At 43.8% G+C, this 13,868-nt stretch overlaps 1 protein-coding gene across 3 annotated transcripts in view; it reads right to left on the reverse strand.

Annotated features, from left to right (window-relative positions):
• Nucleotides 1-13,868, reverse strand: part of EDC4 (enhancer of mRNA decapping 4) — a 1,216,007-nt gene that overhangs the window by 1,053,250 nt on the left and 148,889 nt on the right. For all 3 annotated transcript variants that reach the window (XM_077288123.1, XM_077288125.1, XM_077288126.1), the window contains exon 4: nt 4,714-4,813. In XM_077288123.1, coding sequence (XP_077144238.1) covers nt 4,714-4,813 — 100 coding nt within the window. The remainder of the gene's footprint in view (nt 1-4,713; nt 4,814-13,868) is intronic.

Below are 13,868 nucleotides of genomic sequence, written 5' to 3' on the forward strand. Positions count from 1 at the left end.
GCCCACAAGTTTTTATTTTCACAAGGGTAACAAGAGAATTTGGACCCCACAAGTTGTTCTCCAATTTGTCCTGAGTATGCTGGTACCCCATATGTGGGGGTAAACCACTGTTTTGGCACACGGCAGAGCTCGGAAGAGAAGGAGCGCCATTTTGGAATTCAGACTTTGATAGAATTGTCTGTGGGTGTTATGTTGCGTTTGCAGAGCCCCTGATGTACCTAAACAGTAGAAACCCCCCACAAGTGACCAAATTTTGGAAACTAGACCCCCTAAGGAACTTATCTAGATATGTGGCGAGAACTTTGAATGCTCAAGTGCTTCACAGAAGTTTATAATGCAGAGCAGCGAAAATAAAAAAAATATTTTTTTTTCCCCACAAAAAAGATTTTTAGCCCCCAAGTTTTTATTTTAACAAAGGTAACGAGAAATTGGATGCCAATATTTGTTCTCCAAATTGTCCTGAGTATGCTGGTACCCCATATGTGGGGGTAAACCACTGTTTGGGCGCACGGCAGAGCTCAGAAGGGAGGGAGCACCATTTGACTTTTTTAGCGCAAAATTGGCTGTCGTGTTTGGAGACCCCCTGATGTACCTAAACAGTGGAAACCCCAAAATTATAACTCCAACCCTAACTCCAACACACCCCTAACCCTAATCTCAACCCGATCCATAATCCTAATCACAACCCTAACGATAATCACAACCCTAACCCAAAAACAGCCCTAATCTCAACCCTAACCATAACCCTAATCCCAACCCTAATCGCAAACGTAACCCTAATCCCAACCCTAATCCAAAACGTAACCTAATCCCAACTCTAACCCTAACTTTAGCCCCAACCCTAACCCTAACTTTAGCCCCAACCCTAACCCTAACTTTAGCCCCAACCCTAACCATAACTTTAGCCCCGTCGTCACAAAAAAAGTTCAATGTAACCTATTTTTTGTACGTCGCGTCCGCCATTTCCGCGCATGCGTGGCCGTAACTCTGCCCCCTCCTCCCCAGGACATAGACTGGGCAGCGGATGCGTTGAAAAACTGCATCCGCTGCCCACGTTGTGCACAATTTTCACAACGTGCGTCGGTACGTCGGGCCGACAAATTGCGACCGCCAAGTACCGACGCAAGTGTGAAAGAAGCCTAAGGCTACTTTCACACTAGCGTCGTACTCGGCCCATCGCAGTGTGTCGGGCCGACGTACCGACGCTAGCGTTGTAAGCGCCGCACAACGGGTGCAGCGGATGCTGTTTTTTCAACGCATCCGCTGCCCCCATTGTGAGGTGCGCGGAGGCTGGGGCGGAGTTCCGGCCGCGCATGCGCGGTCGGAAATGGCGGACACGTCGCACAAAAAAGTTACATGTAGCTTTTTTTGCGCCGACGGTCCGCCAAAGCACGACGCATCCGTCGCACGACGGATGCGACGTGTGGCAATCCGTCGAAATGTGTCGCTAATGCAAGCCAATGGAGAAAAAACGCATCCTGCAAGCACTTTTGCAGGATGCGTTTTTTCTCCAACGACGCATTGCGACGGTAGCCAAAAAACGCTAGTGTGAAAGTAGCCTAGTCCTAACCCTAAATTTAGCCCCAACCCTAACCCTAACCCTAATTTTAGCCCCAACTCGTCTCTCCTGCCGGCCGGAGGAGACAGAAGAGGACCCAGGGACACCGGGTGAGTATGATAGGGTCCCCGAATCCCCCTATTTCTCTGTCCTTTGATGTGCGATCACATCAGAGGACAGAGAATTACAGATCACTTATTTTTTTTGCGGTCGCCGGTAAACTGTTAATTACCGGCGATCGCAAAACAGGGGTCGGTGCAAACCGACCCCGATTATGTTCTTTGGGGTCTCGGCTACCCCCGGCAGCCGAGACCCCAAAGATCTTCCGGGTGCCGGGCGGCGGGTGCACTGCGCGTGCGCCCGCCATTTCTTCCCCGGAAAAAAGATGGCGGCGCCCATCGGGAGCCACGAGGAGCACAGGGGGAGATAGGTGAGTATTGGGGGGCTATCGGGGGCCATCGGGGACCCTATTTCTCTGTCCTCCGATGTGCGATCACATCGGAGGACAGAGAAATTAAATAGCAAATCGCGGTTTGTTTGTTTTTGTTGCGACCGCCGGTAAACGGTTAATTACCGGCGATCGCAACTCGGGGGTTGGTAAAAAAAACCCCGAATCATGTTCCCTGGGGTCTCGGCTACCCTCGGCAACCGAGACCCCAGAGAAAATCCGACTGGGGGGCGCTATTCACTTTTTCCACAGCGCCGTTAATTAACGGCGCTGTGGTTTAAGTACCCTTAGCGGCCGCCGTTAAAAGGCGTATCGGCGGTCGTTAAGGGGTTAAACAACACTTTTTATGGATATCTGAGAAATGGCTTTCTTCTTGCCACTCTTCCATAAAGGCCAGATTTGTACAGTGTACCACTGATTGTTGTCCTATGGACAGACTGTCCCACCTCAGCTGTAGATCTCTGCAGTTCATCCAGAGTGATCATGGGCCTCTTGGCTGCATCTCTGTTCAGTCCTCTCCTTGTTTGAGATTTAAGTTTAGAGGGACGGCGGGTCTTGGTAGATTTGCAGTGTTTCACTATGATCGCTTGCACAGTGCTCCTTGGGATGTTTAAAGTTTTGGAAATCATTTTGTATCCAAATCCGGCTTTAAACTTTTCCACAACAGTATCAAGGACCTGCCTGTTGTGTTCCTTGGTCTTCATGATGCTCTCTGTGCTTCAAACAGAACCCTGAAACTATCACAGAGCAGGTGCATTTATACGGAGACTTGATTACACACAGGTGGATTATATTTAATAATCTTATATAATAATCTTTATTTTTATATAGCGCTAACATATTCCGCAGCGCTTTACAGGTTGCACACATTATCGTCGCTGTCCCCGTTGGGGCTCACAATCTAAATTCCCTATCAGTATGTCTTTGGAATGTGGGAGGAAATCGGAGTACCCGGAGAAAACCCACGCAAACACGGAGAGAACATACAAACTCTTTGCAGATGATGTCCTTAGTGGGGTTTGAACCCAGGACTCCAGCTCTGCAAGGCTGCTGTCCTATCCACTGCACCACCGTGCTGCCTCGATATTTTCAATTATTAGGCATTTATGAAAACATTGGATTATTCAGAGATCCAGAATGAACTACTGGAGTGAGATGGCTGCACTGAACGTAAAGGGGCCAAATAATAATGTACGCCCCACTTTTCAGTTTTTGAATTTCCACACATTGTTCCTAGCGATGACTATGCAAGGAGGAAGTGGTGAGAGCATCTTTTCGATGCGCAGTCACTGAAGCAGAAGTCGCAGTGACTCGCAGGCACCTGCCCATAAGAAGCACGAAAACATTGTCCACTGTGTTACATGCATGGGAGGGGGGTGGTATGTTAATGAAAACTGGAGAAAGATTTCTTCCAGGCACTGTACGCCCCGAAGCCTGGACGAAATCATTAACAAAGAAACAAAATAAGATTTTTCAACAACAAAACGGCAAATAAGAGGCATATATGTAGCATCAGTTTAACATTTTTATTACCTGTATACTCATTAACCCCTTCTAGGCAGAGCCCTTCTACTTTTTTGTTTCGGTTTCTCGATCCCCTTCTTCCCAGAGCCATAACTTTGTTGTCTTTCTGTCAATATGGCCATGTGGGGGCTTGTTTTTAGCGGGACAAGTTATACTTTTGAACGACACCATTTGTTTTACCATATCATGTACTCAAAAACAGGAAAAAAAATTCCAAGTGCAGTGAAATTGCAAAAAACAAAACTGAAATTCCACAACAGTTTTTTGTATTTTTTTTTTTTTTTTAACATGTTCCACCAAATGCTAAAACTGACCTGCTATTACGATTCTCCAGGTCATTACGAGTTCATAGGAACCAAACATGTCTAGGTTCTTTTTTATTCAACCCCTTCACACCGCAGCCCTTTCGTTTTTGTGTTTTCGTTTTCTCTCCCCTTAATCCCAGAGACATAACTATTTTATTTTTCCATCAATATGGCCATGTGAGGGCTTGTTTTTTGCAAAATAAGTTGTAATTTTGACAAACACCATTGGTTTTACCATATCTTGTACTAGAAAACGGGAAAAAAAAATAAGAAAAAAAAATAAGAAAAAAAAATAAGAAAAAAAAAGAAAAAAAAAAATCGTCCGTTCTCTATGTAACTGAATTGCTGACTTGCATTGAGCGCCGACCACCGGGTGGCACTTATAACAAGCCGGCAATGACAACAGTAGAGGTGCTTAGAAGACCTCTGGTTGTCATGCCAATCCATCGGTGACCCGCGATCACGTGGTGGGCAGATTTACGGCCCGATGGCATCAAGCTTGCATTAAATGCCGCTGAGTTTGACAGCAGCATTTCAACGTGATTCCACCCGCGACCGTTCCGGACACATGTCAGCTGTTCAAAACTAGCTGCGCTGTAATTACTCTACCCTACTCCTTCATTGCCATCTGCTAACTTGTTGCATATTCCAGCAAACTCACTGTGCAGCGAAAGTCAACTGTTCACTTCCAGCCAACAGGGCTGCAGATGGCCAATATCTGAAGGAAAATATTTTTTTCTTAGAGTGGAAGGGGGGAGGTGGGTCTGTCAAGTTTCCTTTAAGGAATTCCTCCAATATATTTCCCCAAGTTTTAATTTTAATTTACAAAAAGAAAAACAAACAAAGTTTCTTAAAAAGGTAAAATAAAAAATATTTACCTCTAATAGCATATGCAAGGTATGCATTGGACACTGCAATCAAATTTCCACTGTAGTATCTCTGCTCCCAGTCATATTTTGCCACAGGCTGTATTTTAACCTGTGTATAAACAAAAAAAAAAAGGCATCAAAAAAGACCAAAATAAGTAATTTTTAAAGTTAAAATAAAAGGAGTTTTCACACAAACAAGAGACATTTGAATTAATTGGTCTTGAAATAAAAATACGCTCCACAACTGGATGTATAAAAAAAAAAAATGTTCCTGTGCTGAGAATCTTCTACATGCGCCCTTGCTGTGTACTGTGTAATGGCTACATCTGACTGTGCAGGAACATGGTCTGATCTTACCACAGGTCCTGGGCAGGGGAGGAAACAAAAGAGTATATAGCTAGGACAGTATGGGATCACAGATTATCATTTGGTTGAGGTAAAATAGAATTACAAACAAGCAGAAAATGCTTTCCCTCACAAAAAGAATTGGCTGTTCACTATGATCAGACCATGTTCCTTAACAGTTAGACAGAGCCATTACACAGTACACAGCAGGGGCACATTTATAAGATTATCTCGGCACAGGAACATTTTTTTAAATACATCCAGTTGTGGAACTTATTCCAAGATCTAAGAATTAACCTTCATGACATATGACATACATTTACATCATATCATGTCTCACATTGAAGCGGCCTCGCAAGCTGAGCCTACGTCTTTTCCAGATGATTGCGGATTTAATCCGCCATTATGTGCCTTTAACATGCAAACCACCCTTGGGGGTAAGAGGGTTAATAACCAGGCCAATTTTTACAATTCTGACCACTGTCCTTTTATGAGGTAACTAGATAGTGGCCCGATTCTAACACATCGGGTATTCTAGAATACGTGTACGTAGTTTATTGATGAAGATTTTAGAATGCAATGAATACACAGGATTCGGCTGGACAGGCACGACTAATCAGCGATGCATGGTTCAAATCGACTGTGCCTGTCGCTGATTGTTTGAGGTCGGCCGGGCGCGACGAACATGTAGTATATAGCACAGCCTACGTAGTATATAACACAGTCCACGTAGTATATAGCACAGCCACGTAGTATATTGCACAGCCACGTAGTATATTGCACAGCCACGTAGTATATTGCACAGCCACGTAGTATATTGCACAGCCACGTAGTATATTGCACAGCCACGTAGTATATTGCACAGCCACGTAGTATATTGCACAGCCACGTAGTATATTGCACAGCCACGTAGTATATTGCACAGCCACGTAGTATATTGCACAGCCATGTAGTATATTGCACAGCCACGTAGTATATTGCACAGCCACGTAGTATATTGCACAGCCACGTAGTAGAGCACAGCACATGCAGTATATAGCACAGCCCACGTAGTATACAGCACAGCCTACGTAGTATATAGCACAGCGAAGTAGTATTTAGCACAGCCACGTAGTATATAACAAAGCCCACACAGTATAACAGGCCACGTAGTATATAACACAGGCCACGTAGTATATAGCAATGTGGGCACCATATCCCTGTTAAAAAAAAAACAATGAAAATAAAAAATAGTTACATACTCACCTTCCGTTGGCCCCCGGATCCAGTCGAGGTCTTTAGCGATGCTAAAGAGTTTGGACACACCTTCTCATTTAAAGATTTTTCTGTATTTTCATGACTATGAAAATTGTACATTTACACTGAAGTTATCAAAACTATGAATTAACACATGTGGAATTAAATACTTAACAAAAAAGTGTGAAACAACTGAAAATATGTCATATTCTAGGTTCTTCAAAGTAGCCACCTTTTGCTTTGATGACTGCTTTGCACACTCTTGATGAGCTTCAAAAGGTTATCACCGGGAATGGTTTTCACTTCACAGGTGTGCCCTGTCAGGTTTAATAAGTGGGATTCCTTGCCTTATAAATGGGGTTGGGACCATCAGTTGTGTTGTGCATAAGTCTGGTGGATACACAGATGATTGTATTATGGCAAGAAAAAAGCAGCTAAGTAAAGAAAAATGAGTGGCCATTATTGCTTTAAGAAACGAAGGTCAGTCAGTCCGAAAAATTGAGAAAACTTTGAAAGTGTCCCCAAGTGCAGTGGCACAAACCATCAAGCGCTAACAAAGAAACTGGCTCACATGAGGACCGCCCCAGGAAAGGAAGACCAAGAGTCACCTCTGCTTCTGAGGATACGTTTATCCGAGTCACCAGCCTCAAAAATTGCAGGTTAACAGCAGCTCAGATTAGGGACCAGGTCAATGCCACACAGAGTTCTAGCAGCAGACACATCTCTACAACAACTGTTAAGAGGAGACTTTGTGCAGCAGGCCTTCACGGTAAAATAGCTGCTAGGAAACCACTGCTAAGGACAGGAAACAAGCAGAAGAGAATTGTTTGGGCTAAAGAACACAAGGAATGGACATTAGACGAGTGGAATTCTGTGCTTTGGTCTGATGAGTCCAAATTTGAGATCTTTGGTTCCAACCACCATGTCTTTGTGCGACGCAGAACAGGTGAACGGATGGACTCTACATGCCTGGTTCCCACCGTGAAGCATGGAGGAGGAGGAGTGATGGTGTGGGGGTGCTTTGCTGGTGACACTGTTGGGAATTTAATCAAAATTGAAGGCATACTGAACCAGCATGGCTAACACAGCATCATGCAGCGGCATGCTATTTCATCAGGTTTGCGTTTAGTTGGACCATCATTTATTTTTCAACAGGACAATGACCCCAAACACACCTCTATGTGACCAAGAAGGAGACTGATGGGGTGCTATGCCACATGACCTGGCCTCCACAGTCACCATACCTGAACCCAATCGAGATGGTTTGGGGTGAGCTGGACCGCAGAGTGAGGGCAAAAGGGCCAACAAGTGCTAAGCATCTCTGGAAACTCCTTCAAGATTGTTTGAAGACCATTTCCGGTCACTACCTCTTGAAGCTCATCAAGAGAATGCCAAGAGTGTGCAAAGCAGTCATCAAAGCAAAAGGTATCTACTTTGAAGAACCTAGACTATAAGACATTTTCAGTTGTTTCACCCTTTTTTGTTAAGTATATAATTCCACATGTGTAAATTCATAGTTTTGATGCCTTCAGTGTGAACGTACAATTTTCATAGTCATGAAAATACAGAAAAATCTTTGAATGAGAAGGTGTGTCCAAACTTTTGGTCTGGTGTGTGTGTGTGTGTGTGTGTGTGTGTGTGTGTGTAAAATATATATATATATATATATATATATATATATATATATATATATATATATATATATATATATATATATATATATATATATATATATATATATATATATATATATATACACACACACATATATACAGTGGGGCAAAAAAGTATTTAGTCAGTCAGCAATAGTGCAAGTTCCACCACTTAAAAAGATGAGAGGCGTCTGTAATTTACATCATAGCTAGACCTCAACTATGGGAGACAAACTGAGGAAAAAAAATCCAGAAAATCACATTGTCTGTTTTCTTATCATTTTATTTGCATATTATGGTGGAAAATAAGTATTTGGTCAGAAACAACAAAATTTCAAGATTTCTGGCTCTCACAGACCTGTAACTTCTTCTTTAAGAGTCTCCTCCACTCATTACCTGTAGTAATGGCACCTGTTTAAACTTGTTATCAGTATAAAAAGACACCTGTGCACACCCTCAAACAGTCTGACTCCAAACTCCACTACGGTGAAGACCAAAGAGCTGTCAAGGGACACCAGAAACAAAATTGTAGCCCTGCACCAGGCTGGGAAGACTGAATCTGCAATAGCCAACCAGCTTGGAGTGAAGAAATCAACAGTGGGAGCAATAATTAGAAAATGGAAGACATACAAGACCACTGATAATCTCCCTCGATCTGGGGCTCCACGCAAAATCCCACCCCGTGGGGTCAGAATGATCACAAGAACGGTGAGCAAAAATCCCAGAACCACGCGGGGGGACCTAGTGAATGAACTGCAGAGAGCTGGGACCAATGTAACAAGGCCTACCATAAGTAACACACTACGCCACCATGGACTCAGATCCTGCAGTGCCAGACGTGTCCCACTGCTTAAGCCAGTACATGTCCGGGCCCGTCTGAAGTTTGCTAGAGAGCATTTGGATGATCCAGAGGAGTTTTGGGAGAATGTCCTATGGTCTGATGAAACCAAACTGGAACTGTTTGGTAGAAACACAACTTGTCGTGTTTGGAGGAAAAAGAATACTGAGTTGCATCCATCAAACACCATACCTACTGTAAAGCATGGTGGTGGAAACATCATGCTTTGGGGCTGTTTGTCTGCAAAGGGGCCAGGACGACTGATCCGGGTACATGAAAAAATGAATGGGGCCATGTATCGTGAGATTTTGAGTGCAAACCTCCTTCCATCAGCAAGGGCATTGAAGATGAAACGTGGCTGGGTCTTTCAACATGACAATGATCCAAAGCACACCGCCAGGGCAACGAAGGAGTGGCTTCGTAAGAAGCATTTCAAGGTCCTGGAGTGGCCAAGCCAGTCTCCAGATCTCAACCCTATAGAAAACCTTTGGAGGGAGTTGAAAGTCCGTGTTGCCAAGCGAAAAGCCAAAAACATCACTGCTCTAGAGGAGATCTGCATGGAGGAATGGGCCAACATACCAACATCAGTGTGTGGCAACCTTGTGAAGACTTACAGAAAACGTTTGACCTCTGTCATTGCCAACAAAGGATATATTACAAAGTATTGAGATGAAATTTTGTTTCTGACCAAATACTTATTTTCCACCATAATATGCAATAAAATGATAAAAAAAAACAGACAATGTGATTTTCTGGATTTTTTTTTTCTCAGTTTGTCTCCCATAGTTGAGGTCTACCTATGATGTAAATTACAGACGCCTCATCTTTTTAAGTGGTGGAACTTGCACTATTGCTGACTGACTAAATACTTTTTTGCCCCACTGTATATAATCACTCTGGAATACTTCCATGGATCCCGGTGATTCTGACATTGTTTTCCCGTAACATATTGTACTTCATGATAGTGGTAAAAATTTCTTTGATATGACTTGCATTTATTAGAGAAAGAAACGGAAATTTGTTTAAAATTTAGAAAATTTCACAATTTTCTAACTTAGAATTTGCATGCCCATAAATCACAGATATGTCACACAAAATAGTTAATAAGTAACATTTCCCACATATCTGCTTGAACCCCAATTTTTTTTTTGTTAGGCAGTTATGAGGGTTAAAGGTTGACCAGCTATTTCTCATTTTCACACCACCATTTTATTTTATTTTTTTTAATTTAAAGGGAACCTATCACCCCGTTTTTTAAAGATTAGATAAAAATAGTGTGAAATAGGGGCAGAGCTGGGCTTTACATTACTGCCTTTTTGGTACCTTTACACCCCCGTTAGGCTGCCGAAATACCTTTGTGAAGTGCCCGTTTTCTGCTGTCACTCAAGTTAGTCAGGTCGAATGGGCGTGGTCACAGCGCTGTTTCTCCCCCAGATCAGGCTCATCATTACGTTGGTGGCGTAGTGGTGTGCGCATGTCCAAAGCGAAGATCCACTGCCCAGGAGATTCAAAACAGCGCGGTCTTCGCTATTCGCCGTTTACCGGTGGGCGCGGCCATCTTTCCTGTGGCCGCGCGTGCGCAGATGGAGCGCTCTGCTGCCCGGGGCTTCAGGAAAATGGCCGCGGGATTCCGCGCGTGCGCAGATGGAGATCGCGGCGGCCATTTTCCTGAAGCCCCGGGCAGCAGAGTGCTCCATCTGTGCACGCGCGGCCACAGGAAAGATGGCCGCGCCCACCGGTAAACGGTGAATAGTGAAGACCGCGCTGTTTTGAATCTCCTGGGCAGTGGATCTTCGCTTTGGACATGCGCACACCACTACGCCACCAACGAAATGATGAGCCTGATCTGGGGGAGAAACAGCGCTGTGACCACGCCCATCCGACCTGACCAACTTGAGTGACAGCAGAAATCGGCCACTTCTCAAAGGTATTTCGGCAGCCTAACGGGGGTGTAAAGGCACCAAAAAGGCAGTAATGTTAAACCCAGCTCTGCCCCTATTTCACACTATTTTTATCTAATTTTTAAAAAACGGGGTGATAGGTTCCCTTTAAGGACCACATCACATTTGAAGTCAATTTGAGGGGTCTATATGATAGATAATACCCAAAAGTGACACCATTCTAAAAACTGCACCCTTCAATGTGTGCAAAAGCATATTCAAGAAGTTTATCAACTTTTCTGGTGCTTCACAGGAATTTTTGGAATGTTTAAAAAAAAAAATGAACATTAACTTTTTTTTCACAAAAAAAATACTTCAGAAGCAAATATTTTTAATTTTCACAAGGGTAACCGGAGAAATTGGACCCCAAAAGTTGTTGAACAATTTGTTCTGAGTACGACGATACCCAATATGTGTGGGTAAACTACTGTTTGGGCGCATGGCAGAGCTCAGGAGGGAAGGAGCACCTTTGACTTTTTCAACGCAAAACTGACTGGAATGGAGATCGGACGCATGTCGCGTTTGGAGAGCCCCTGATGTGCCTAAACAGTGGAAACCCCCCACAAGTGACCCCATTATGGAAACTAGACCCCCCCCCAAGGAACTTATCTAGATGTATGATGAGAACTTTAGGGCTATGTGCACACGATGTGGATTTAGTGCGGATCCGCAGCGGATTTTTCCGCACAGAAACACTGCAGATCCGCACTGTGATTTACAGTACAATGTAAATCAATGCGAAAAAAAGCTGTGCAGATGGTGCGGAAAAATCAGAGTGGAATTGCTGCGGATTTAAAATTAGTGCATGTCACTTCTTTTGTGTGGATCTGCAGCGTTTGTGCACAACTCCATGATAGAAATCCGCATTGGCAAAAACTGCAGAAAATCCGCACAAAATCCGCAACAATTCCGAGGTAAATCCGCACAAGATCAGCATAAAAACGCGGAAAATCCGCAGCTGCGGATTCTGCCAGGAGATGCGGATTTTGTGCAGAAAATTCGGCACCTCATTTCCTACGTGTGCACATAGCCTAAACCCCTAAGGGCTTCACAGAAGTTTATAACGTTGTGCTGTAAAATTAAAAATAATATTTTTTCCACAAAAATGATCTTTTCACCCCCAATTTTATTTTTCCCAAGGGTAACAGGACCCGAATATTTATTGTGCAATTTGTCCTGACTACGCCGATACCCCATATGTGGGGGTAAACCACTGTCTGGGCGCATGGCAAAGCGTGTAACGGAATTAGCGCCTTTGACTTGGAAGTGAAGGAGCACCGTTTGACTGTTTCAATGAAGGTGGCATTAACCCTTCATTACCCCATATCCCATATCCCACCGCTACACGGGAGTGGGAAGAGAGGCCAAGTGCCAGAATTGGCTTATCTTCCAGATGTGCCTTTTCTGGGGTGGCTGGGGGCAGATGTTTGTAGCCGGGGGGGCCAATAACCATGGACCCTCTCTAGGCTATTAATATCTACCCTCAGTCACTGGCTTTACCACTCTGGCGGAGAAAATTGCGCGGGAGCCCACGCCAATTTTTTCCGCGATTTAACCATTAAACTTAATAGCTACAGCCCCGAAATTTTGCACATACACACTACTAACATTAGTAGTGTGGAATATGCAAAAAAAAAGGGGGATAGGACATGGTTTATTGTATGTAAACCATGTATCATATCATGTCGGGTTTAGGCAGGAGAAATGAAAAGCCGGCAATTGAATTACCGGCTTTTCACATATATCGCGCTGAAGTAAATATAAAAATATATAGATTTTCCATTACCTTGCATTGGGTTTCGTGTTTTGGACGATCCCCGACCCCAACTTTTCAAGAAGATCGGCCGATTTCACTCGACTCGACTTTTGATAAAGTCGGGTTTCGTGAAACCCGACTCGACCTCAAAAAAGGAAAAAAGTCGCTCAACCCTAGTGGTGAGCACTTTAAACTCTCAAGTGCTTCACAGAAGTTTATAAAGTAGAGCCGTAAAAATAAGAACATAATTTTTACCACAAAAATTATCTTTTCGCCTCCAATTTTTTATTTTTCCAAGGGTAACCGCAGAAATTGGACATTAAACGTTATTGTGCAATTTGTCCCGAGTATGCTGATACCCCATATGAGGGAGAAAACTACTGTTTGGGCACATGGCAGAGCTCAGAAGGGAAGAAGTGCCTGATTTTACTGTTATGGTTTGAAGGTGCCATGACCCACTAGGAGAGCCCATTAGGTGCCAAAACATCAGAACCTCACATAAATAACCCCATTTTACGAATCACACCTCTCAATGAATTCATCTAGGGGTGCAGTGATCATATTGACACCATGGGAGTGTCACAGAATTTTATACCATTCGGCAGCCGTGCGGAGACACTCGGGTGGAAAAGAGCGCTATTTGCCTATTCAAGTGAATGGGTCTGTACACGTTAGTGTGTTTCCATGCATCTTGTGTCCATGGGCAAAGCACGCTGACATGTCCGTTTTTAATGTCAGCCCGAGCCACAAAACATCCAGTGCATACACAACACACGGATTTCATCCATGTGTGACGCACTGGCGCCAGGGAAGAAGCGTTACAGTAAGCGCTGTTCCCCGGCGCTAGGTGCTGAACACGGCTCTCATCATTCTCCCCTGCTCTGCCAGCTATCGGTACGAGCAAGGGAGAATGATGAGAGCCGTGTTCAGCACTTGGAGCCGGGAAACAGCGTTTACTGTAACGCTTCTTCCCTGGCGCCCCTCCTTGTGGTACTGATGCAGCACACGCATGCCACACGTGTGCCGCAAGTATTACACACAAGGACACGGACATCTACGGTACCGGAAATATCAGGATGTGTGAAAGAGGCGTATTGCGGGTTTTAATGTGTGGCTGCTGTCACACACTAAAAGACGCTTTTTCTTGCAAAAAATAGTTTTTGCATCACCATATTTTGAGAGCTATCATTTTTCCATACTTTGGCCCACAGTCATATGAGGTCTTGATTTTTTTTTTCTTTTTTTGAGTTTATGTTTCTATCGTTAACATTTTTAGGCACATGACTTTCTTTTTTTTTTTTTTTTTTTTTAAATCGCTTTTTGTTCCAATTTTTGGGAGATAGAATGAATAAAAACCAGCAATTCATGAATTTAAATTTTTTTTGGGGGGGGGCTAT

This window comes from Ranitomeya variabilis, chromosome 2 (assembly GCF_051348905.1).
Source record: "Ranitomeya variabilis isolate aRanVar5 chromosome 2, aRanVar5.hap1, whole genome shotgun sequence".
NCBI lineage: Eukaryota > Metazoa > Chordata > Amphibia > Anura > Dendrobatidae > Ranitomeya > Ranitomeya variabilis.